Source organism: Melopsittacus undulatus, chromosome 7 (assembly GCF_012275295.1).
Source record: "Melopsittacus undulatus isolate bMelUnd1 chromosome 7, bMelUnd1.mat.Z, whole genome shotgun sequence".
Lineage (NCBI taxonomy): Eukaryota > Metazoa > Chordata > Aves > Psittaciformes > Psittaculidae > Melopsittacus > Melopsittacus undulatus.
In genome coordinates this window covers 8,561,263-8,588,957 of record NC_047533.1, presented here as the reverse complement: position 1 = coordinate 8,588,957, position 27,695 = coordinate 8,561,263, and the positions used below count along the sequence as shown (strand labels likewise).

Here is a 27,695-nt window from a genome sequence, read left to right as displayed (position 1 = left end):
GTGGATTTAATGTTAGACCTGGAGCAAAAATCTGTTTTCATTAATTAGAAGTGACAAGAGGAAAGAATGAACACTGTTAAGAAACTGGAAATCCAGAATGTACTTGGAGCATTATGTTATATCAGGATAGATCAGGTTACCTTGTACTTGATTTTAAATCCAGATAATACTACTGTAACTAGTTACACATTATTTTCCAAACACAAACAGCAAAAATCTTTGATGTGCTGCAAACCTGTAAAGATTCTTCTTGCACTTCAAACATAGAGGTACATTCAATCAAAAAACCTAAAGCTTAATGTACTCAGAAAGTCCTTTCCTCAAAGCTTTTACAGCTATGCCTGGTAAACACACATGAAGCTATGTCATCTGATTGTTAGGGACAGTTACTCATCCAGTGATTCAGCTTTTCTGATGAATTCAGACTTGGTTCATGTGCCTGCAGCTAGAGCCATGTTCCCATGTCTCAAGGTTTCTGGCTCTCTAAGGATTCTATAAGACTGTCAGCAACCCCTCCTGCTGAGCTTGCCTCAAGTCCAGCACTCTCAATAGACCTCAAAGATTCCAAGCAGATGTGAAAAATCAAACCCTCCTTCTAGCAGCTGAACATGACATGAAAAGTTACTCCTAAAAGCTGAAAATTAAGAAATATACACAGAGAAAAGATCTGCAAAAACACGAATCCCAACACACAAACCGACTTCAGCATTTAAACTGAACAGGTGGGCTGAAAATGGTTTCAATGGGTTCAGTTTCTCAAAGGTAAAAGTTAGTGAGGATTCTGAGTCTCTGCTTTGATTTATGAGTCCCTGGTTTTTCAGATTGTGCAGCTAAGCTGCAAAGATTTATGACTACAGTCTGAGAGGGAGCTGGCTGGAATAATGAAAAGGCTCTAGCAGTGCTTCTTACTGCAGCACAATCCAAGAAGGGTGGTGACACAGGGGTGAGTATCACATTTGAATGTATCTACAAGCACTTCACAAACTCTTGAAATGCCCATAACACTGATTTTATAGTTTTACTATAGTTGACCATGATAAAAAACTTGAAAATGACAGGCTGTGATAAACCTGCAAGGTTTATCTATACCACGCTTGCTGTATGTATGCTTCCTTAAGGTGATAAAATGTGCATACTTTATAAGAATGGCAAAATACAGCACAGAATTCTGTGTGCAGAATTTTAAGAGCTCTTGTATGAGGTTATTTAAAAGTCTATAGGAAACATTACTGTGAACTCACAGGCTTCCATCTTACTTTCCCATATCGTTCTGGTTCAGTCTGATTTGCTTAATCTGGGAATTACTCTGGTCTATTTAACCAGTATCCCAAGGATGAACAGTAAGGTAAAATTCCTGGCATGTACTTCTGGGACAAGCAACTGCAAGACTTCAACAGTCTGCTCGAAAACATTTTAGAAACTGCCAGCACTGCATTAAATGCTTAAGTGCTTAAGTTGTTTAAAAACATCAGGAAATGCTAGACACTGCTAGAAGGCAGTCATATGCATAGATTGTAACTTCAATGTCCAAGCTGGTTTTATTTAAATTACTGATGGAATAGGAAGAAGAGAGTATTTCTAAACAAACTTGCAACCCAGCCTCCTGATGGCATCTATGTTCTCACATGATGAGAGCTGGAGCTTCTTTAGACACTTGGACTCTTTGCAGCTTTTAAGAACAGGAAATCACCATTCAAGTTACAAAGTGAGACAGAAAAATGTAATTTGGCTTGCAGGGCTTTTTTCCTCCTGAAGGAAACAGGAATCACTGTTCAGTCAAATTCTGATTCCCAACAATATGTAGTTGTGCAGAACCTGGCATCTACTGCGCACCTGTGGAAAATGGAGAGCAGGAGTGGATGCTCACTTGTACCAGAAGACAGGGATACTTCCTCCTGCAATAGCTGGTCTGTTCTTGCAGTGATGATAACTTAAGCAAGCAAATTAAGATGGTTTACAGCCCAACTGTAAAGCAAGGGAAGGGCACACAAAAGCAAACTATTTTAAAATAACTTCCCTTCAATTTCTGCCTCTTTGCATCCATTTACACCTTTTTACTTCTTGAAATTGTTCTCAATTAGCTCTCCTACCCACACACGTCAATGAAGTCAAGTCTGTTGGCCCTTCTGGGCAGCAGAGGAGCACAGAACAGTCTTTGCTTGCTGTCATTGCTAAGTAAGTCTTGACTGCTCTGTGTGTGATCCATGCTGCTCCTTTTACTGCAGATTTGACAGAAGTAAACACACACACATTTACTCACAGCATTTCCCCCTTCTCCCTTAATTACAGGCAAGTTTTGCAGCCTCTGAGATAACTACCACTGCAATCACCTTAGGCCCAGACTTTAAAACCAGTTATGCTAAACAGAGGAAGGAAACAGCTTGTGGTTGTATTTCTTTTCTATTTTGGGAAGGGATTCCTGGCTTTTTCCCCCCCTTTCAGACACCAGACTGCAGAGTAGTTACATAAATGGGCAATCAAAGCCTGAGTGATGACTCCCACAAAGAGCAGTCCTAACACTGAACAAACGCACAGGCCATTTGACAGGCTCTGTACCACTTGGTATGGCAGACACTGAAATTCCTGACTTTCTGCATTAATATCCTAATGAAAGATTTGCTCCGAGAGGCAGCTAGATGGATTTTATTTTCCCCAGGAGGGTATGGAATGTGGAGTAATTCCTTTCTTGTAACTGAGTTTTCCTGTGAGAAATTACACCTCGTTGAGTAACAGCATCCTTAAAAACTCATGTGGGCCAGCAAATGCAACAGCCTGAGAAGGACCAAGAAGGAAAAGAACTTTTAACATGCCTTTCCTCTTCCCTTAGCATTACACAGATTTGTCATTTCTCACTGCACTTTCATAAGCAATGAGTGACAGGCAGATTGAGAAGAATTCATGACAATGCTGTAGCATTTTACCAGTCCAAAGAAATGGCTTGGCCATAGAAAACACTGGTATTCAATTAACTTTGCCTACATCTGATCAAAAGAATCCAATCCACTTCCATTTAGTTCTGGTTCGACTGAAGAATATGATGAAACAAAAGAACACACCATGAGTGATGGGTAACTTCAAAGCTTAGAACTATCTTAGGATGACCAAAGAAAAATGCATTTAAAGGCAGCATATTTACTGTACTGAGAACTTTAGTTTTGTCTGTAGTCTCTATTACGAAATCACCATGATAAGTGTTTAGTATACAAGGGACAAAAGTAATTTCACAACAACCAAGCACCTAGAAAGCTTACTAGGTGATGTCAGGCAGAGGTAACTTTATCCCTTTTAAAGTGATCAGTGGTAGAGATAATACTATTATAATAATCTATTCTGTGCAAGGAACCCCTCAAAATTACTGCAAATTATCTTAGGCATCAAAAAGCTATTATTTCACTACAGAAACTTGGAAAGCTATAGAAATCATTAAAAAACCTTGACTGAACTGTAAATTGTCAGAAAGGCATTAGATAAAGAACAGTGTTGAGAACTGGTGGAGAATACACCACCAGAATTTAATGTACGACAAAAACGACAACTGAAACAAGTGAGAACATGAAGACAATAAATGCTCTCCTCTGTGTAACATAACAGGGAAGCAGATATTGAACAACTTGCAGATATCCAATATGTCCCCCCTTTGGCTTGATTTTCAGTTCAGTTCAACCCTGTATCAAAGAACTTCCATTAGACTGCACTGTAACGGAAGGCCATGCTACAGACACAGACTGCTGGAGGTCTGCTTGCACTATTGCTCTATTGCCTTTTATTACAGAATAGAAAACAATCTACTAGCATTACAAAGAAATACAAACAAAATAATCAAGGTCACTAAACAGAATATATGCAATTAAAATGGACTTTGAGTCAAAGATAGAACACACAAGCTTAGTTAAATGTGTTCCCTTACTATGGGAAAGATGATACTGCTTGCTGACCTGGTCCTGCTATCTACTGCTCTGTTTCATCCACTAATACTCCTGTTTTTTACCATGGACCTCTGTAATGAAAATAAAAGTAAACATGTTTTGTTTTCTCCCTCCTCTCTATCAGGACAGATAGAGAACAAAGGAAGCAGCTGCAGAACAAACTTCATTTCCTTCAGAGGTTCAGGAGAGGTAGGTGGTAGGCTTGTCTGGAGAAAAGCAAACGGAACAACAGAACAGATTATGTTTGTCATGTTGTTCAGTCACTTGACTTCACCAATGATTAAGGACACTATAAACAAGCAAACAAACAAACTACGTAATAGGACAATGACTCCAAATGTTTATTCCTTGAAAAACCACCAATTACATTCTCAAGAAAGCTCTTGCTTCCTGAAAAATTAAGGATTAATTTGACAAATCACCATTCAGTCTTCAGGCAAAGGAATGGAGGATACAGCTACTTCCCCAATGAGTGATGTCCTGTCATTCAGTACAGAGAAACAGCTTCTTTTCAGTCTGTGACTGAGAACAAACATTTCATAGTCAAATCACTTCAAAACCCAAAATGACAGCCACAGCTGATTAAAATTGCTGCACAACCCTCAACATGCATTACTGCTTCAAATGAAAAGGGTGGACGCTGAAGTCTGGTAAGGAATGCCCAGTGCTCATTCTAAATGATTCTGTCTATAAAAACAGTATCCTCACCAACATAACTGCCTTACTGGTTTGTTACTTATTTCTAAGATTATAATTCACATGTTAAACTGTTTACCCCAGAAGGTAAAGTCCCTAGAGGCCTTATGTTTACCCAAATAGCTCCCGCTTTCTGGGATGTGGGGGAGTAGATTTAGACAGTAAGCCACAAGTAACTGAATGTACTAATAAAAATAAGATTTTTCAACTTTGTCTTGTTATATTCTGTTTATTATCTAATGGAAGAATGCTGTGTAATTACATATTCAGCAACCCACTGTCTGCAGCAAGAATGTTTCAGACAGGCAACTAAAGAGTAAACCAGACCCTCACAAGAAGATGAAGAGAAAACACTGAATTACTACTGCAGAATGGAGAAGGATGAGGAAATGTGAAAGAAGAAGCAATGGGTTGGCAAAATTCCGTGTTCCATTTTCAGTACAACAGCAAGGGACATTTCAGCAAAGCATCCAAAGACCGCAGCCCTCAGAAGGCCATTGCATCAACCCTTCTGCAATTCCATCTGCAACACTCTTATAAAACACACACCATATTGCACAGTTTGGTAAAGACCGAGGGGGAAAGAGGACTTGAAAACTCCAGATCAGAACAAAAAACCATGAACGAACTATCCTGGGGGTTGGTTGGTTATATTTTTCAGATTCACTGTTGTTTTATACCAAGCCAGAGATTTAAATAAATCTTTTAAAATTCCATTTCAAAAGCTATTACATTAAATGTGTTTTATCAAGTTTTCTTCCATTACTAACCACTTCTTCTGTTCCTGACAGGGGGGTCAAATCTGGTAGTGTGAAGAATAACATTGGCACAAGTTCAAATCTTCCTGCCACAACTGGGATCTATTTATTTTTCTTCAATGTGCTTAGACAGTAAAGCTATAAAACAAGAGGACAAAAAAGGGTGGAGAAAAATCACTGCTCTACTTGTACATGCCCGAAAACCTTCAGTGCCAGTTGAGGCTCTTTGAAACCAAATACAACTTCCATGACAATAGATTTGTTTCATTAATTTCTTTCCACAAAGTCATCTACAGCAGTGTGTGGACAGCATGTCGAGTATCACCACACAGGACCCTCTCCTCTGAAAGAGGAAGCAAGCAGAAGACTCTACAAAAGCTATTTAAGTTTACACAGGGTTTCATAATGTAGATGATGCATTTTAAAACAAGATTAAAGTTCAAATTTGTATTTCTAATCAACCATTAAACTCTTGGTTACATTTCAATTCTTTTTGCTGGCTTTGGTTCCCTCATTAGCAAGTCTCCAGCAGACGAGATGTTTTGTAAGATGATTTTACATTTAAAAACAAATCTGTCTATGCGAATGAGCAATCTTCCTCTCCACAAACACTGTATGAGCAAGGATTTCAGAAAGCAACTTAACATGGTATTTTAGTAACTAGGATACAGCCTTTTTTCAGAGTAAAGAGTTGAAGAGAAACAGATTCAATCATTCAGAGATTGATCCAGTAAAATGCAAGTCCTGGAATACTTCCCAACACTCGATCTCTTAAAAATGTGGAGAAGTTTCTTCAGCTGCTTTACTGCATTTACATTTAGATGACCTCTTAAATTGTAAGTTAATGCCTTATTATTGAAAGGCTCCATGTTTTGGAAATTTAAATTAGATAAGGTTGGATGAGAATGAATGAAACCACCTTTTATACTGAGAAAAAGATTTCTGCCTACATCCAACTTCTCTAACCTTCACCCAGCCTCAAAAGTTACAACTTTTGATGCAGTATCTGGGTATATAAGACAGCGTGGATATGAGATACTACGGAAGTCTGGAACAGCACAACTGTAGAGCCATGAGGAAGTCTGGCAGAGGAAAGGGTTATTTCTGAATAATTTCCATATGAATTTCACTTAGGATAACAGAATGAAAGTTAAATCATCTCAGCATACCTACAGGTTTTCAGAATGCCGTATCCATATGTATTTTGTTATCTGCATGTACAATAATTTCACATCCTTTCAAGATCAGAATCTGTGTCAGAGCCTTACTCTTAGCACTCTCCTTCACCTTTACAAAGTTCAGTAGGAAAGATTTTCCAAAACACTTTCTTAACAGATATCCTCCTCTTGGTAGATCACAGACACCCACGGTAGCACAGGTAGATGCTCTGTATCCCAAAAATGTTCTTGGTAGAAAACAGAAAACCCCAGGCCCAGATAATACTGCCAACAGACAACTCCATTAACAGAACACACTGTTCCCTGGCACAGGCAGATACCTGTATCGAATCTACATTTCTTTGCAACATGAACACTTTGAAAGCAGCTGTCCAAGCTTAAATAGAACAAACTCTCATCTGGCATAAAGGAGGTCTGTTAATTAAATAATAACTTGACACAGTCCAAGCACTACTTTGCCTTTGAGATTAGACCTTTAAACATGAATCCCCATACCTAAAAACAGACACAAGAGGTTTCCATCCAGATTGTGTTGTTACATATACCTAGTAGGTCCTATTCTTCTGGAGATGAAATGCAATAAACAGTGATTGGTGGTTAATCAACCCAGGGGCAATTGTGGGGAGGATAAGAAACCTAAGCAAACCTACATCTACATTAGCTTGATTTGGCAATGCTGAAACATATTCATGAAACATTATTTTCAGCAACAGATGTACAGAAAACCTGGGGAAATCCCAACCCCATAGGAATATTAAAATAGGGCAGTAAAACATCATGAAACCCATGGTCCAGGTGCTATCAATTCCACAGGAGCTAAGATTCCAATATTTTACTTCATCACAAGTATCTTCAACACACACCCGAGCTGACTTTTACCTACCAAAACAAACAAGAAACAAACCCAAGCTTTTCTAACATGAGTTGCTGCTAGGAGGCCACAGATTCACTTCTCTTCTTCACCCAAGTGCAGCAGAGCTTCTTTAACAACAGGTTGTGCAAGATCCAGTTTCTCCTCTTGTACTGAGCTTCCAAAATAAAGCCTTTTTATGAACAGTCTTTCTGAGAAGGGAATTAATTCCTTGTTACTGACAACTTACACTTTACATACTGAACATTTTATGAGGCACAAGCGATCAACTCCTGTAGGTACTTCAGGTATTCACAAAAAGCATACATATCAGTGCTAGCCTGGTTGGATCTATTTAGAACAGCAGGATAATGAAACATGGCAATAGACAAGACATAAAATTAGTGACCATAAACAAAGACCTCTTTTGAAGGTCTTAAAGTTCACATGCTCTACATGAAATCTACTCCAGAGCAAGGAAACTTATAAAGGAGGCTGATATCACTGTTTCAAGAGAGACCAAAATATTTTTCTTCTGCTACTTTGCTTAAGGGTTACTACAAAGCATCTTTCTTTCTTGACAAAAGGGGGCTTTAAGAGCCAGAAATGACATCTGGCACAGATCACTGAAGTTTCTCAAAAATCTGCCTGTAAATCCATCCAAGTAACATAACCCTGAACTCTAGGTCTACTCTTAGCTAAACATGAAGGCTAGACATGTATTATTTTGGGTAAGGAGAACACTAAGCAGAGCAACAGAAAAGCTTCACACTACCTTGGACAGGAAAGCAGTGGAGATAAGCAAATTCCTTGCGACACCAACCAGTAGTTTGTGTGTATCACAATGTGAAGAGGAGATGCTAAGATGATGGTATTCATTTAAATACTACACTACATGGGTAACAAGAGTAAGTCTGCTCAACTTGAAAAAACCCAAACAATTAAACCAAAAAGTGTTACTAAGCTCTCAACTGTGTTATGGCACATAACCTGCTGTTGAGATGTAAATGAATCACAGAATAATAGAATAGTTAGGGTTGGAAAGGACCTTAAGATCGTCTAGCTCCAACCACCCTGCCTGGGCAGGGACACCTTGCACTAAATCATTCTGTTAGAACATGGCCTGCTCATCACTTTATTTGACCTATCATACCCATCATACTGCCCAAAAAGACCAAAATAGAAAGTCCTGCAATGCACAAATTAAAGATGAGTATGAAACAATGCAACAGTTGCTGACATTTTCAAATTTGACTGAGATCACATCTGGTCTGCTCTTCTCCACAAAGAACTGGCTCAGTGCTCATCAGCAATCAAGAATTAATTAATTAAATGCCGAGTATTATTTATACTGAAAAATGATGAAATGGAGAACAATACCGAAAATCATTACATGCCACTGTATTCATCCACAAGAGATCTTGAATGTCCTGTGCTATTCTGGTCCCTCATTCTCAAAAGCAGAGACAGCAGAACCCAAAGGGCATTGGAGTTCAAGAAAGAATGGATGATAAGAAGCAACATTCTGGAACGGCTCCTATATGCAGAACACTGCATTAGGATTTTTTAAGCTGAAATTAAAAACTGAGCAGGTTTGTGAAAAATCCATAAAATTATCAGTAATAGCTTGTCCATGATCCCTAATTTTAGTATTATGAGAGAATCAAGTGAAACAAGTAGGTGGCAAATAGAACAGTAAAAAGAGCTGCTCTATTATTTAATGTTATGGATGCCAAAAGTTCACACTAGGTCAAAAGGAAACTGAGGTCTTCTTGCATGAATTTAGCCATCTATAGCTATTAAATACAAAATCACAAGCTCTGGAAACCTGAGTCACAAACTGCTGGAGGCGGAATATATTCAAAGAGAGCATCACTCCGTGATTTGCCACGTCTACACTCCCCATTATGCATCCTCCGCTGAACCTCATCCCTGAGATGAGGCGCTGAATTAAACGGCTCCTTGATCCAACTTGGTAGAGCTATTCTTTTACAGCATTTTTGTCATCACTTCAAGGTATTATTTCATATTTGATTTGGAGTTTTTAACCAATGAAGGGGGGAGTATAAAAGTATTTATATTTACAGATAGAGACGACAGTTTTACGTAGAAAGCGTACTTGGTTCAACCACTTTTACATACAAGAACAGGAAATGTGGCATTGAGAGCCCTGAACAAATATTTAAGTTTTCTGCAATTAATTTTGTAACCACTGAGAATACTCATAGCTTCTCATCTCCCCCCAGACCAGTGCACTCTTGAGGCTGTATGCATTTTGGTGCTTCTCAGCCTACAAGTAGTTCCTTAACATACTTTACTAATGAGGCGTTAAGAACAATTCAGAGTTCTGAAGTAACAACCATTGCTGCTTACCAAGAGCTTCTTAGCACAAACAGGTTTTCAACTGAACATAAGCCTCTGCTAACAGCTAACACAAAACAGTAGCTCAGTAACCCTTCCAAAAGGGGTAAGAAGTTATTTCTCTTGCTCCTGAAGGGATCACCCAGGAGAGAATTCTATGGTTATTCCTATTCCTTAGGAATTCTAACATCGGCCAGACAGCCTGTGTTATCACTCACCTGGAGAGAGGATCTGATATCTCAAGAACAGCCTATTCAGAAAGAAAAAGTAACTGAGTTCATTTTATCCTACAATTACAGATCCTGACTCTCATGGTAATTTAGCTGCACATTTTATCACCAGTTGAGTAATCATACTTGAGCAGGAATTCCTTGTAAGCGATGATGAGAATCAATTCCTCCTTCTGCAAAAGACATGTCTGAGTTTATGTTTACTGTTTTTTGAAAATTAAACCAAAATATTTGATGAGCACAGCTCTCCAGTCTTACAGAGGGAACTGGTAGGTTCCTGCTCCTACCTAATGATTAGATGCAAGTGTCACCACCTTCCATGATCCCCATCTGCCTGTATTTAGCACAGAAGCATAAAAAGCAGCAGATAATCCCGAAATTGCTTCTGTTCTACCCTTACTGGGTTTCTAAAGCATTGCCATTCACTGAGAAAGGCACTGTAACGTTATGTAGATATTGGATATAATGGAGTTGGCTAGAACAATTTTGCTCCATGAAGATTAAATGTTAACAAAAACACATTACAAGGACCACTGGAATTTCTCCAGTAACTTGCAATTGCCCCCTGCGTAGCTGCTACGAAGTCATCCTGTGCTGAGCAGAAAGAGTAATAAAGTGCCTCATTTCTGGTATATTACTAAAAGAAGGCTATAAGAATACTAGATAGGAAGCTATGTGGAAGGTATAGCTTTTGGATCATGTACATCTTACACAGCTGGAATCCCTAAACTAGTAAGTATAGCAGTGTGTGGACTTCCAGGTTTGTTCTGGACACAGCACTGCAGCTTTTCTGAGCTACTGCACCCGTGCTAGGAAGACCTGCCAGGAACCCATGCCAGAAGGGCAAACTGCCATTTGTAGGCCCAAACCGGCTTATGCAGAATAAGCTCAAGTGTGCAGTATCACATGCTGCGCTGTTATTAGGGTTAGAGAGCACAGACCTACCTTGGGACCACCAGCATGAGAGCTGCAGATATATCTACTCTTATTTCCCATACAGAAACTCTGGATTGCTCTAGAGATCAGACTTGGATTACTTCATATTAGTGTATGAAGCAAACCTCTGCTGTTCTTCTCCAGGCAGGATTGTTTCACTTCTAACAAAACCACCGAGTGGGAAAAAAAAATGGGAAGTCCTCATTCCTAACTGGTAGCGTTACAAAAACTGACAAAAACAATGACTGAAAAAGCAGCCACCACAAAATCTAGTAGTGAGGCAGTGCCACTCTCATAGACAGAACTATCAAATGGGCTCCTCAAATCAAATCAGACTCCTCTTCATCATGGATTGCAGCAAGAAGACAAGGGGTAATGGGTTTAAACTTCAACAGGGGAAGTTCAGGTTAGCTATAAGGAAAAGTTCTTTATTGTAAGGGTGGTGAGGTACCACAATGGGTTGCCCAGGGAAGTGAATGCTCCACCCCTGGCAGTGTTCAAGGCCAGGCTGGATGGAGCCTTGGGCAACATGGTCAAGCATAAGGTGCCCCTGCCCATGGCAGGGGGTTAGAACTAGATGATCTTAAGGTCCTTTCCAACCCAAACCATTCCATGGGTCTGGTGTCGATTCAAACATCTAACATGGGATACCTACCACCCATAACTGGGAACATTTGGAGGTACTGCCAGACCACTGTAAATGCAGTGTCTTAGCACAGAAGTTGCTAAACCAGGTCTTATCAGAAGAGGCCTGGAGTTTAAACCAAACTCCTCAGGTGGAGAGATACGTGGGGTGAGGAAAAAGGGTGAAAGGCAGGAGGGGAGGGTGGTAAGAGCCATGACTTGCCCCACTTTCTCTCTTTTACCTTGGGAAAATGAAAGCAGCACAGCTGTTTCTCTGAGGCCTGGGAAAGGTGGTAGTTATCAACAGCGATCTAACTCACCTCAGAGCTGGGCAAATCACATTTATTCCCAATTGGAAACTGACTTGCATACAAAAGATTCAAACCAGCCTTCTTTTATGTTAACAAAAAATACCCAAACAAGAAGAAAATCCAACAACAGAGCACTGGAACATTTGTTAAACGATAAGCCTCTCAACCCCAGCAAGATAGTAATCTGCTATGTCCATCAAACAGAGATATAATTACCTTATTCAAAAGGCAGTATTTGAAACATGGTGATTTCTGCTAAATCAAAGACTAAGAACTTGGACAACAAGAAATTGAGAGGGAAACCAGGCCAGAAATGAAACCAGACAAACAGGTTCTACATTAACTTGCAACCTACAATAAACAGACATCTAAGTGCAAAATTAATCAGCTTTTACTCCAAGGATAATTCTCTAACTTCCACTTTGCAGCCACAATCAGCTACATAAAACCGCATTATGATGCACTAACATTAAGGCTTTGGATGCTGGCAATGAAGTAACAGCAGGGGCCTCAGAACAAAGAACACTGCTAGTAGACATTACAGTTATGATCACAAAGAGCCCATGTATATCACTAGTCTACATGTGGATAAACATTGAAAAATCTCCCTCAGCATGTTCCCCAGTATTATGCTTTTCTTTCTTTATTTTAAACCTTCTCAGTTGCAAACCCTGCCTGTGAGACAAAAGCCCCAGACTTTTTATGATCAATGATCATAAAACAACATCTCGTGACCTTCAAATGCTTTTTCTTTTACCCTTTGTCCTTTAAAGTGCAGAGAAAAAAAAAGCCAGAAGCCTGACCCTGGTGTTTCAAGTGCACTGAAAAAAATAGAGTTATAATATTGCAAAGTCTATAAGCAGGGGCTTGAGCTGATTTGGTAGTTTGGTAGCTCATGGATTTGGCACAGGAGCAACTATCATATCTAGGGTGAGACTGCCACCAAGCACTCTGGGAAACAGCACTGACATGCTTTTCTCCTGAGCATTTCTGGCCAAAAGACAACTCAGAGAAGCCAGACCAACCTTTATTTTAATTTTAAATGAACTGCTCACCAGGAAAAATTAAGGGCCATCCTTAACAAACAACTGATGTGAAAGGCCTCAAAATAAACTGTGTATATGGGATTATTAACTATTGCGTCCTCTTCCTAAAAACAATACTAAAAGCCACACAAATATGATAGTAATTGATGCTAATAAATACATCACCTTTTAGTCCAATTTAACCATGACTGGGGCAAATAATTACTCCAACTATTGACTGCACCCATACTTTTTACCTGAGTAGTGATTAGAAAAATCTGCACCAATTTCTCTTGAAACATTCTCCTTTAAAGAATTAAAGAAAACAAACTAATAAAATTCCTGTAAACATCATCATGGATCAGTATAGGATGACTAACATTCAAATCATAAACACTAAGCATTTCTGATACTTAGAAGAATGTCTATGCAGTTTTGTAAACTCATTAAGTAGTTTTAATGAAAATAAGGGTAAATAAAATTAGTAATATAGAAGCTATGTGTGTGGTGGTTCTCTGCATGCGTGACTTTGGGAGAAAGTAAGAATCAGTGGTGAACTTGGCACTCCTGGGTTAATGGTTGGACTCCATGATCTTAGATGGATTTTCCAACCTAAATGATACTATGATTAACTACTAAACCTGCAGTTGACAGAAAGCTTATAACATGCATTTTGTCTTTAAGGTGGGACCTGTTTAGCAGCCAGAAGCATTCATTAATTACATATATTACTTATATAATTACTTATTGAGAAACTTAATACACACAGAAGTATTCCTGCTATGTAGGTTTCTTCCTGAGATAAAATGATAGCAAACCACATTCTTTCAAAAGGAGCCTAGCCACAAAAACTAAATAAAGGGGGGAAAGGGCTTCCAGCAGCATTCTTATTTACAACTTGGCAAAGCAAGGTGAAATTTCTCTTTCTGCCTGTGTTTAAACAAAACAAGGAACAGATGAGCTTGGCCACAAAAGCGAATGACATTTAATACAGGTATCTAGACCTTTTCAATGAATACAATTCACCAGGTTATAGCAAACAAAACCAGCTCTATTCAGATGACAAATAAAGGTAGGAACTATATTTCAGTTGCTAACCTCTGACAGTAAAGAGCTTAGCTTAGCCAGCTGACAGCTGAGAACATTTTTCTTTAATTCAGAACCAGAAATGCAGAAATAGCTCATTTTTTTCCTGAAGCATCTGGTTATTAGGAAGCCAGAATACCTCATGCTCCAACAGTTAAAGGCCACCTATAAATTTAGAGGTCTTCCCAGCTCCCCTGCCCAGGCACACATCCTGGCTAGGTCCTGGCTGCATGTCTGGATAAAGTTTCTGTTTCAGACATTCCATGCTACCACATGCCCTGATCTGCTCTGAAGACTTACTTTACTTACATAGAAACAGAATTTACAGGGTACTCCTAGCCTAGGCAAGAAACATGGACCAGACATAGAGTGTATCTGTCCTCCCTTGAGACAGAGCATCATCGGAAGTGACTTGCCTGTGGAAAGCACCTATTGCAATACGTGCAATGAAGATTAGCATATGAACAAAAAAAATCTCAGTATGATTAACAAACCTAATGAAAGAATGCAAAAAAAGCACTACCTTCTTTTCAGTGGGGCTTGAAGTCTTTGATACTAACGCTGCTTCAACAAGACCCTGCTCAAGTAAGGAGTCATATTTTATGCTTCTTTTTCTGCTTCTCCTCTCCTTGTTTGCTGGCTTCTGTTCATTTTCCTCTGACTGAGACACATCTGCACCATTGTCTCCACAAATGGAAGATTCGAAAAGAGGCTTTCCATTCATGTAGGTCTTAGTGATTTTCAGCTTAATTTCTGGAGAGCCATTCTTGATAGGAGTAGTGTTGGGTGGTGTTCCAACTCCCTTTATCTCCTGGGGTTCAAAGCGCAGCTTGGCATCTTGGGCCCCAGACTCGCCGTTAAACACTCGAGAGGTCAGATCTTTCAATTTATCAGCTGGAATAAACGGAAGAGCCTCATGGCCGTTGTATTTTTGCATGACACCTTCTTGCAGAGTGGCAGAAAGTTGTGCTTTGCCCAAGTAGACAGAACACTCGCGGTTCACTTCACAATTCTGACTTTTCCCATTGGTATTTCCAAGGATCTCTGGTACCTGCTTCATTTTGATGTAGTTAATTTTTCGAGTTAACAGTTGAGAACTTCTTTTGATGCTAAAGTCCATTCAGCCCAGATGTTTCCAGTCTCACACTGCTATATTAAGACAAAATGATAGAGAACATTTTTAATAATACAGAAATATCAAAATCTACCAAGTATTCAGATAGATGTCCCCACTAATACTGTTCTTCATGCAAGTTTTACTGAAGTGTTGCTTCTTATATCTATCACCAAAACACTTCAATATCTGTTAATATGCATTACAAAAAAAGATCAAGAAAAATTGACTGATGAATCATCGATTTTATTAAAGCAAAAGCAGAGAGCAAAATCACAGCTTTCATTTTAGCAATCTGTTAATCTACAGCGTGAGCCTTACCCACACTAATTACTCAGAGGTATTGCACTGTTTAGAACAAGTAAGAGTTAGACCTAAGATAGTATCATTAATAACAACATAAACCAGATGAGTTTGTTTCTAAGAGGTTGTGCCAACATAAAAACCCCACAGGCTGTGTTGTTGTAGCACCTACACCATGGACAGCAGCATCACAAGCTTCTCTTTCTCAACTCTACAAACAGGCCCTCAATCTTCTGTCAAAACACAGCTCCTCAGGAAACAACAGTCTCCAGACACATCCCAAAGCATGGTGGTTACGAAAACAAACAAAAAGGTGAGCATTTTGTGTCACGAGCACCAGCTCACTGGGAAACGGCCAATCCTTCAGGCTATGCTGTGCAAAATGTAAATGCTCAAAGCAACTGCTGGGGTTTCGGCTTTTCAATAACAATAATATCATGTAGCACCCATTCTTCCTATGGGAATTTGAACAACAGCCAACAGGTTAAAACTGTACTATTATCTGCCCTATACAGGCTTTCTGAGGGTTCTGTCCTGTCCGTATTAACATTATACCATCATTGCAAACAAATGAATCTGGCAGAATGACTCCTTTATGCTCCTAGACCAAGCAAAATGATCATTTTCATTTTTAAAATTCATATGCATAGGCTACTCGTATTACCAGGTCCAGTGTACACACTATGTTGAGATATACAGCATCATAAATGACAGCTCAGCACAATAATCATCATATCCATGCTCAAGGTAACCAATTTTATATATGCTTAAGTCCAAGAGCTGTCACATCAAATGAAAAAATTCATCAAATCTAGTCTCGCATGCTCCCAAAGAAGTGCAGTAAAACCATGATGAATAACTATTGAATTATCAGTTGCTATGGAAGAAATCTCTTCTGAATCTCACCACCTTGCTTATTAATGTACACAGCTACAATGCCTACAACTGACATATTCCTGAAACATACATATTTGCTACCTCTACATCAGGAGCAGCAATGTACAAATGCTTATATCGAAGCATTACTTTAGCCTGGCAAGCTTAAGGGTGTCAAGCCTGAGCTCAAAGCAACTGGTCAACAGGAATCCCTTTTATTCACAAAGACACAGGTGGAAAAAATAATCTAAACGTCGTAACTCTATCACTCTTTTCAGCAAATGCTCCCATCTCCCTAACATGCTGCTCTAAGGTACCTACAAGCTAAAAGGGTCTCTCTCCATAAAAGCCATACAGACTTCTTTGAGAGATGAAAACTATCCTTCAGGGACAGACAGCAGCCAGAAAAACTCTCATTCAACAAGGCAGAAGAGCAAGTATACCTGAACTCCAATGGAATCTGCAACAGGAAAGGTTCCAGTCTTTCCTTAGCCAGATGAAGTCTGAATTACCATAAAATCTCCAATAAAATGAGTGGAAACCAGCCAACTGTACAACCCTTTTTAAGAGGAGTCAGGGGTAAAAGGAAAACCAAAACTCTACCAGAACAGGACAAAGAACTCACTAAACCAAAAGAGAACTCAGGCACTTTCACAAGATCTCTGAAAACATGGGACATGAAACAAACCTCTCGACCCAATTAACAATATAAATATGTTTCAAACTGTGATTCAGCACAATTTAACTGGAATCACATCTATTTTAAGAAACAACTGATGACAAATTCTATACATTTTCAGGCAAAAGGCAAACCCGTTATGGAACATGTGACACACGTTTCTGGAGATCAGAACAAGACTCCCTTAAAAAAAAGGGAGAAACCCAGAAAACTGAATTGTTGCAAAATCTGTGCTTCCTTCCCACAGATTCTTAGCACACTAAACCGGAATGCAAACCAAGAGATTTGATTTGGGCTTCTAAATTCCCTTTTCAAAATAAGCCTACAAGCGAGGAGCTTTTCTGCGGCTGCAGACGCCCTCCAGTGGTTGCCTGGACCAGCCAGAGCTCCCCCCTTCGCTGTCTGACACACTGCTGCAATCACAGCTTCCCACACGAGGACCAGCACCAACAATGCCTTGGCCTCCTGTCCATCAACTACACGGTTAAGTCGAAAAACACTTTTAATATGGTTCCATGAGGTGCTTATCAGGATCTGCATTGAGGCATCTGCATTTTGTAACTCTATTTTAGTGCATAATTCTACTAGTATATTTTTTTGTCCTGCTTAATAAGTCATCTTGCTCTCATCACTTATTTCACTAAGCTAGAAAAAGCCATCAAGCTTGAGGCAGACCAGGACAGCTCAAAAAAAAGCAACGAATAATCACATTATACTATGTTATGGTGTACTCAATCTCAAAATGCTGGATGCATTAAAAAAATGATAGCTGAAGAACTTCAAAACCTAAAAATCATTACAGCATCACAGAATTGTTTAGGCTGGGACTTCCTCAGATCGTCTCTTTTAGCCCCCCGCTTAAATCAGGCCTAATGCAGATCAAACTGCTCAAGGCCTTGCCTGGAAAATGACCATTAAGTATCTAAGTGAAAAGATGCCGCTTAAAGAAATCAAGTTATTCTCTTTCTAGGTAATAAACCTAAGAGCAGCAATTCCATATCACAAAAATACAAAAGCCAGTAAAGCCATGCAGTGAAAGACCCTGGACTTTTAGGAGTTGCTTTGATCTGCCTAATGCATCTGAAGATACACTGCATGCAGGTTTTAGCCCTTCAGTGAGTGAAGGTTCACTTAACAATTCTCACCAATACAGGCCACTAAAAACAGCCGAAAGCATTGAAAAAGGCCTTTCAAATCACTGAAGCCAAGAGAGAACAAATCCAGGAGTGTAACTGGTAAAATTAATTCGGTGTACCCAAGCCAATAAAGTGAGAAAATGAAGATAAAGGCAGTAATTTGAGACAGCAAGATTATCAGAACCAGTGATACAGATTATAGAACATGGAAAATAGACCATGTTTGTAAAAAGATTTAATGGAGCCAAATAAGAAGAGGCTTAAAGTAAGAGGCAGAATAATGGGCAAAGCTAATAGATGTGAGCACCTATAAGCAAATATAGCCCTTTGGGGAGACAAGGCTTGCAGAGAGCAACTCGCAGGTTAGTTACCATCTCTAAGACAACCAACGAAGGGAAATGGCTGATACGCATCTCAGCCTTCCTTGTAAAAAAGAAGCTATGTTGTACGGTTCAGTTAAATGAAAGAAGCCAGCACATATACACACGGGAATAATAAAAGGTTTTGAGAAAGAAGGGAAAAATTGAAGCTAACTGAATTTTGCAGAACCTTTGCCATCTAAAATCCAAGGCAGTACAATACCGTAAGCAAGAAAAAGGACTCAGCTCTTTGTGAGAAGAGGACAATGGAGCAGAAAAGAAGAAAAGGGGCAAGGAAAGAAAATGATCAGCAGCAGATAACCAAGCAGTACCATGAGCTTAGAATTAATACTAGAAGACAGGACATGAAAGAATGAAGCGAGATAGATCACAGACAAGATCTGGTTGACCAGAGTTGTAAGAGTAAGGGCCTGAAGCAGCTGAGCAGATGATTAGATTTGGTAGGTAAAGTAAATGCACTCATGCCAGACCATGGTATCACATGGAAGCAAAAGCAATCCCGTTTTCTAGATTCTTCTGTATCTATAGAAAGGGAAACTGGGGGGAGGGTAGAGAAAGGAAGGGGACAAAGGCACCACACGCCAGTAGCAGCTAATGAGCTTAAGCTACTATCATCCCATATTGACTGTCTGGTGACCCAACAAGTATTACTTTTACTAACAAAGAGAAAAAAACATGATAGCCATGAAGCCTGCTGAATAAATGTATTCTGGCCTGTGAACAAACAGTTTTCAGTAAGCAAAAAATGTGAGTTATCAGAGAAAGGTCTCTCGGTATTTTAATCTGACAGGGCCTGCAATGGTTTTGTACACATTTTCATACTAAAAAAAAAACCCCAGATTCTAAATAAGACAAATTATTTTGCAGGCATTTTAAAGAATGTTATTAATTACTTGAAGGTCTATCATCTGACAGGAGTCATGAGCCAAATACAGTTAGTCTGCATGTCAGATTCCTCCTTCACTATCCAGGCCACTATCATTTATGTGATACTTATTATTCATTTCTTCCACATCTGCTGCAATTTCAGAGATGCTTTTCTTGTGTGTCAGAAATAATGGAGTAGTCCATTCCTTCCAATTCTGCCAAAGGGACTGAGCAGAGTAAGTAATCAACAAAAAAGCATCGCTATTAAATACCACTTCTGGGTTTTTTTCTACGTGCTTTCTTAAAGCCATTTCTCAGGTGGATTACTCAGGGGAGGGAAGGGGGAATGACACACCTCAATACAAATTCACTGTAAAAGAACTTCATCCACAAAAGCTATTTTTATTACCTACAAATGAAGCTTTCTGCTGGCACTGAAAAAGCCAATAGATGACTGCTGCTTTTTTTCCTGTAAGGATAGCTTTCTGATAAGTCTTCTCCATTCTCTCATCAATTTTAAGAGCAAAGGTTATTTCTATTTTCAGATCAGAATGAGCCAAAACACTTGAAAAGATTAGTAAAGATACAACACATTCTTGCCAATACATTTGAAAACTCAAGTATACTTACTTCCATTATCTTGTACAAAATAACTGAAGTATCACATAGGAGTAGAGACATATTTACTATCTTGCAGCACACTCTGACTGTTCACTATATGAAAAGAGTAAAAAATTACTACAGGATTTAAATTTAGAAGAAAAGACATAACTGAAAATTGCACTGTGGGTTTGCCAAAAAATGTCACAAACCAGCTCTATCCAGCAAATTCAAAAGCATTCCCTCTCATGAAGGAAACCATTACTGTAGTAGCTGACAAACAACTGAAACCAATTACACCAAAACTTTCTAACAATTTACCACTTGTCTTAGAAAAAAAAGTAGGAATGAAAAAAAGGAAGCTTTAGTCCAAAGGAGCCAATTTTGAGTTTAAAAGCACCTGAAGTAAAGACTTCATTAGTCTTGCTGCAGATACACAGTGATTTCAGTTAAGCAGTCAGCTAGCAAGACCTATAAAATAGGTTTAGGTAAGTGCATGAAAATTTCCTTGGCATATCTTGAAAACTGCTTGGAAAAGGGTAGGGTACTTACAGCTGCATTTATGCTTACATGCCACACAATTTTTTTTTTAATTAAGAAAGTATTGATTTTCTCTATTTTGTTTTGGGTTTGCTCCCCTCCCCCCCCCCCGATGAAATTTTAAAACTTCATTGTTACAGTCTATATTCATCAGCTGGAGCAAGTATTCACTGACTTCTCATGCAAGCAACGGGAAACACCATCTTGTACAACTGGGACCTGTAGCATGGCAAGTAAAGAGTTTCTTCACTTGAAATGTTCCTTGCCACTGCAGAAAGTGAGCTTATGAAACTACTCGACCTGACTTTTTGTTCCTCCTCAGGAAAAGCTTTTGCAACTGACCCTTGCTGCTGAGGACAAGGCTAGAAGACTGCTCATCAGGACTCCTCCCCATTAATTCATTTTCTTCAAAATCAGAAGAAATACTTTTTCCACTGCTGCAGAAATATCAGTTCCACTCCTGCTCCTGGAGTGGGTGGTGAAAGAGGGAGACAGACCTGAGTGAATTCAAATTCCTGTAAAACATCATGTTTCTGTCTGAAGAGATAATACAGATACTACTGTGGTGGGACCACAAACCAAATAGAAAAGAATTGCTTCTCCTCTGCAGATAAGTCGATGGGAACACTGGTGCCTGAAATGGTAGGAACTACTGGACTTGCCACCAGTATTTAACACAAATAGGTGGCCCTCAACAGTTGCTTAACAAATGGCTAGAAGTAAAGAAAAAGTAATGTTTTCAAATGCAAACTTGAGACTTTTCTGTCTTCTGGAGAGTTCCAAATGGCTCAGCTGAAGGGGATTGCCCCTCTCTAGCAAACCAGGACTTGTTAATTCAATACAAACAGAATATTCCTTCAATCTAGGTGTTTACTCACCAATGAAATGATGCCCCTCTCTGTCTCTAAGGTGGGCCAGGGTTGTGCGTCTGACTTCTACTTAGCTTGGGAATGAAGCAGTAAATGCAGTCTCACAGCTCAGCACTTAGGTGCTGAGTTTCTTCCTTATTGACACTGCTATTTCACCTGGTTCAAGTCTCCTTTAATTTTCTACCCCTTTAATCCTCCCACTTTTTCTTTTCAGGATCCTGCCTCTGCTCTTACCATACCCTTACTGCCATATGTAGTCATGACAGCACAGTAAATGCCCAAAGCCTCACTGAAAGCATCATAAAATTATTGATTGTGCAAATACTGAGATGGAAAGATTAAATCTGGGAGGACACCACAAAACAAACTATGACTATAAATTACGAATCAAATGGTAATATTAACAAAATGTTATTTGCTCCACCCTCTACAGAAATATATTCTGTTTCCGAGATCTGATCAGACCACACTAATTTAAATACAGAGGATGCATCATTTTGCCGAGACCCTTAAAACTCTTGCTACCTTTGTCTATAATGGCATGAAAACCTGGGTTTAGATGTCAGAAGCATATTTGGTGCATTGGAATAATTCTAAAAAGCACCATTGTGACACTGGTGATATATGAGGCCCTGTCAATAGTACAAAGGCCTAGCTATATGTATACATAGGAGAGATTCATGATCTTTATTATGGAGCACTACTTGGCCATGTCTTCTGTTGTTCATAAAAACAGCAACACATTGCACTGATAACGTACCTCTCTAATGTGGACAGGTAATACATAAACATATATATGAGCTGTTTCATTGAGTACATTCCACTTCACACCCCATAACATTAAGTAAGGAACTAGAAGGTAAAGTTCAGAATTAGTTAACACTGACTCAATAGTCCTATGTAATCTTACTTACAGACTTTCACTTTTCATCAAGAACTGTATATATCCATATCTGAACAATATAACTATGTACAACGTAATGCTGGCCATACTATGCCGATTCTGCTCTATTTTACACATAGACTGTAACGATGCACATGACTATATTAATTATTCTGTCAATGTACTACCTCAAAGCAAAACACACACAACTGGTATATGTATGCCAGGAACACTCAATCAACGCCCAAGACTTGAACACTATACACTCTCCAATCAAATCCAAATAGTAGCTACTAAGTGGCCTTTCTGGTTTGGACATTATTTGAAGTATTTCCATGTGCTGGGGCTTTAAAATGCTCTTGCCAAAATACATTACCACCTTTCATCTGCATGGGTATAGATTCCCTCTCTGTTTCTTCCACTAAGACTACATCAAAAATCGTTCCAGAAGAACGATCAGCAAAACTACTACAAGTAAAAGGTCTGGAATTTGAGGCAAATCTTAGCTTTCTGGAGACAAAGTGTAGCTTACCCATTTAACTTGGGGTTAAAAAGATAAAACTTCCCTGTCCAACAAACCAGCTGCTTCCTGTCCACTTTCCCAAACTCCTGTGTTGAGAGGTCTGTAATGGGCATCTCTTGTCATTTTTGCTGTTCTTCCTCCCAGCACATCACTAGTTCTGTGGATTACTTCACTACCTTACCAGATTTAGTTCTTTCAACAAATGCTGTTTTATCTCCTTCTGATGGGAAAATGTAGAAAATTTTGACTGTAGAAATAAGTCATGTTAAGCAATTGTAATGCTTTCCTTACTTAAAGAGTTTCTGAAGACTCAGCCATCACTACCACTACTGAGCCAAGCATTCATCTGATGAAGAGATTGTACAACCACGACTTACTATGATTTAAGCCTACTACTTCTTTTTTGCACTACTGGTGAATTTCAGTCATGTTCCACTTCAATTACAGCATTTGTTTGCAGTTTGCTCAGGAGTGCCACTATAAAACAGCTTTTGATGGTCTGCATTTTGCATCCACAGGAAAATCACCGTATTAATTTTATTCTGAAGTATCTGTTTGAAAGTTCTTGGCAATTACTCCATAAACTGAATGATCCATATTCATATCTTTCATCCCACACTGCTCTCTGAGGTTCATACTTTGGCTTAAGTCCCTCTGGCTTTATTATCAGAATAGAATCTGGGCATTCTTTAGTACAGAGATAACTCCCCAATTTAGATGTTTCTGAGCGCCAGTGCCGTCAGGTCCTTTGCTCCGATGGCATCCGATCAAGGCTGGCAAGTTCCACAATTCATTTATCTGATACATGATCCTGGGAACCTCAGCTCCACAGACTAACCCATGCCACAGCAGGAATATTTACACTTCAACTTGTTATGAATAAATAAATTAAATGGATCCCAAAAACTATGCCAGGAGGCTGCATTACTGCATCTCCTTACCATTGCTTCTTTTATCAGTAGCTTTTAAAAGTATTTCAAATGGTGTTTAGATCACATTTCTAATAAAATCCTTACTAACCTTGGCTTTCTTTTCTGAAGGTATTTTTGGCACAAAATATCTCATCTTCTGCTTCTTGTGTATCTCTTATTTAGTAAGGCAGAACTCAGAGGATGAGAGAACACCTGCTATTATGTTTTTACTGTGGCAAAGAAAACAGAATTCCCTTGTCAGCCCTCAAGGCCAAATATGCTTAAAGATTATTATAATCTTAGAACACGTATTTTGGTTTTTTTTTTAATGTGTATTTTAGCAGAGATGTGAGATGACAGTATTTTAGCATCCTGATATGAGGCACAGGCCAGAAGAGGTTTCACACAGACAGTTAAATGGCCATCTCAGCCATCAGAACAAGACCACCCTGTGCTTCTTCAAAGAGCCACACAGAAAACCAACAGCAGAAGAAATATGTTAAAGCTTCTATGAAGTCTACTTGAATAGCACATCATGCTATAGTTTTTCAATCATTTGCCATGTATGTATCCTTACCCCAAATATGGATGAATATAAAATAGCTCCAATTTGTGCTGGAGAGCTGAGTATCAAAGTTCAAAACAAGATCAAATTGCTATCTTGCACTAAGATAAAAATAGGACAAGGTAAAAGGATTGGTACAAAACTAGAAACTGAGCCATCACCTGTTGAGTAACCCTTCCAATTTAACACATGCTTCAAGCCACATATATGTTTTATTCATTTCAAATTATGTCAAATACAAGAACCTACATCAGTGGTGCCCCACGGCAACACAACTTTGCCCGGCATAACGATACTCTGAAGCGTGTATGGGCTACCACTTCTCTTTTCCATAGTTACTGAATCTAATTTGACTTCTATGAAACTCTCAAAGATTTTTCAACATCTTCTTTCCACATGTAGCTCATCACACCACTGTACTATCAGGATCATTTCCATGTAACGGTATAATTTCTTAACACTAACAAAAGGGATAGCAGAAACCTTACTTTTGGTTAAATCTTTAACAGGTATATGTTTACTGCACACAAAATGTGTTTTAAAGAAACCAGATTATGGTGTAACCCATTATAAGCTTCAGAAAGCAGCAGCTTCTCAAATGTACCAGAGAGTCAATAGATTATCTAGTGCTAAAGTTTAGAGTTTCTCTGAGCAAAGTAATGTATAATGGGCTATGCATGAACCTATCGTCATCATACAGAAGGTATTAGTATATATGATCTGTTCTCCAGAACCTTGCATATTTTTGCAGCTTACTATTCACCAGAAGGGCAGCAGAAAAGATTATGGTCTAAATTTCCCTTATAGCACATTCCAAAAACTTCTCTTCCTGCTGATGCTAGAAAATCTAAAATAACTACACAGGTCACCATCAAATGGATAAAAACATTAAAAATAGCACTTGATATATCACTTTTGTAATTTCCGTCATTATAAACTGAAAGGAAAAATGTAGATGCATTATACAGCTGTCTTATCACCTCCAATGACCACAGGTCACAGAGAAGATAATTTGAAGGTGATGATTCAGAAATGTTCCCAGAATCAAAAACTTCCAAGCATCCATTAATTTTATCAAATAGCTAACTGATCCATTCAACCAGCTCCAAGAATATGCAAGCTGCAGGTGGCTACTGGCAAGTACCCCCTACGTTCTCCACAATTATGCACCAAAGGGAATTTGGACTCACACGGCAAGCTCTGATGGGAAATTTTCTCTCTCCACTTTACCACCTGGTGCCATATTCCATCTCTGCCTTCTTGTTTACACCACCAAGATTCCAGCACATCCTCAGTGAAGACACTTCTCCAAGCTACATCCTAACTGGAAAGCAATGCTTCTTGAAAACATGGACTTATCTGCTTAGATCCACATCAGTATCTCCATTCTTTTTTCCTCTAAAAGCTAGATTAGAGAATTATACCAGGTCTATCATCTACTGCATTAAGCATTTCTGTATTGGTGTTTGACTACTGAACATTAGGGTATCTTCTGTTTTCAGCAATACCACTCAGTGGATGCTTCCCACTGTGCAGCACAGTGCTCTCAAGAAGTGAAAATTCCACCCCCCCCCCCAAAAAAAAGGCTAAGTGCTTTACCTTATTCTACATAGTAAATACTTGCCGTTTTCATGCATTCAACCACCTCCTATGCTTAAAACCTAACAGATAACTTGTAGGTACGTAAGCAGGAATGACCAGACGTGACCCAAATGCTGCAAGAATTCTGCTTCTATCTTCTGCTCTTCATAAACCTACATCCTTGATCCAGTAATCTGACCAGAGCAGGTGAACCTTTATAGAGGTATGAAGTCCTGAAGCAGTCAATAGGCTTTGATCGACAAGGAAAGAGCTGCATTTATCAGTCTGTAGAAATAAGGCCTCGCTTGGGAATCAGTGACACCGGTGGAACAAAAAGCAGGCTCAGTGCAAAAGTGAGAGGTGAATGGGCCGTGAACAATAGGATACTGAAAAATAATTCCTTTTTGCCATTCCTTGGCTATCATGTTTGTGTCAAAATCATCACACTAACTTATGTATATATAAATAAATATATATACATACACACACATATATATCTACACTCATACATGTCAATTTCACCACCCAAATATTTATTAGTAAGCAAAAAACAATCATTTCTGCTTCCTGTCTAAAATAAACTAGGGTTGGTTGTGTTGTAATATCCAGTCTATTGCATGCAGGCAGTAATTTAAATGCAATAGTCTCATCTGCAAAGCAACCGCTGGCTTCAGAAAAAGCACGTAGCCCTACAGATATTAAAACACTGTTTTTTCATTCTTACTAGCCATTTGGTGGATTTGTATTGAACCAAAAGGAAATAATGCTACAGTTAATTTCAATTTCCTGAACCACTTTAAATCGACATCCTTTAAAGCATAATGACCCAGTTTCTTCTGATATTTTCCAACTGTATTTGATAAATCAGTAGGTTTTACAACACTTTTAATATCCAAATTTTTCCAAGTATGTATGAGTGTGGACACTCCTATAACCTTCACAAGAACCAGCCATATAATCTCCATGAATATCCAGACCTTTGAAATACAAAACTGTCATATTTTCTGATGGCTGCATACAAGATGAAAATCCCAGGATGTTTTAATACATGGGATACACATGTTTACTAGAACAACCAAAATTGCACATACTGTAAGTACACAGCCCTGAATCGTCCTGCAAAACAGGGGTTTTATTCAATGAATACATCAAATAGTCAAATACCACGCTGTGAAACTGAGGAGTTTATTAAGGATGATACGCTGCATTTCCTGAACAGAATTCCCACAGCAAAAGAAGCAAATAAGAGCTTCAGTGATAAACTGACAGAAATCCTACTAATGTGCGAACATTTTGGTGAAGAACCAGGTTATTCCTGCAGCTGAAGCCACACATTCCATGTTTCAGGAATGCTCGTATGCATACATGTCTGCTTAAACCACCAGCAAGGACTCTACAAAATCTATTACAAACTTCATTGCCACCCTACAGTATTTATAGTTACCTTCCTTAGATATCTGAAAACCCGAAATGTCAAGCAGATCCTCCTTCTTGATTTGGGGTCTTTTTTAAAGCAGACCTCATTTAGTTTACCTGGTGTGGGCAGCACTAGCTCCTAAATTCTAAATTTAAGGATCATTATAAGCCAGTTTTAACGCAAATGTCAGTAAGAAACTATGCACGCCCATAAAATACACGGGCAGTGACTGATACCAGCCTCCTGCCTGTGTAATGGCTGTTAGGCCAATTTTCTCTGAAATGTGTTTAAATACGGTGTTTACTCTCCCTGTACTTCTACCAGCATTTACTCCTCCTTTCAGACAACATATTTAGAACAAAACAACCACCAAAACAAAAAAGCAAAGTATAAATATGTTCAAGAAGTATGGCAAATTCCCTTTTCCACCCCCAGAGCAGTAAAGCCACAGCGGATGAGCTGTAACTATG

The 27,695-nt window shown here is 38.9% G+C and overlaps 1 protein-coding gene across 1 annotated transcript in view; it reads right to left on the bottom strand.

The window, feature by feature from the left end:
• Positions 1–27,695, bottom strand: part of NSD2 (nuclear receptor binding SET domain protein 2) — a 76,497-nt gene that overhangs the window by 47,488 nt on the left and 1,314 nt on the right. Inside the window, exon 2 of the mRNA XM_034064567.1 lies at positions 14,505–15,130. Within this exon, the coding sequence (XP_033920458.1) occupies positions 14,505–15,101 (597 nt within the window). The 5' untranslated portion in view covers positions 15,102–15,130. The remainder of the gene's footprint in view (positions 1–14,504; positions 15,131–27,695) is intronic.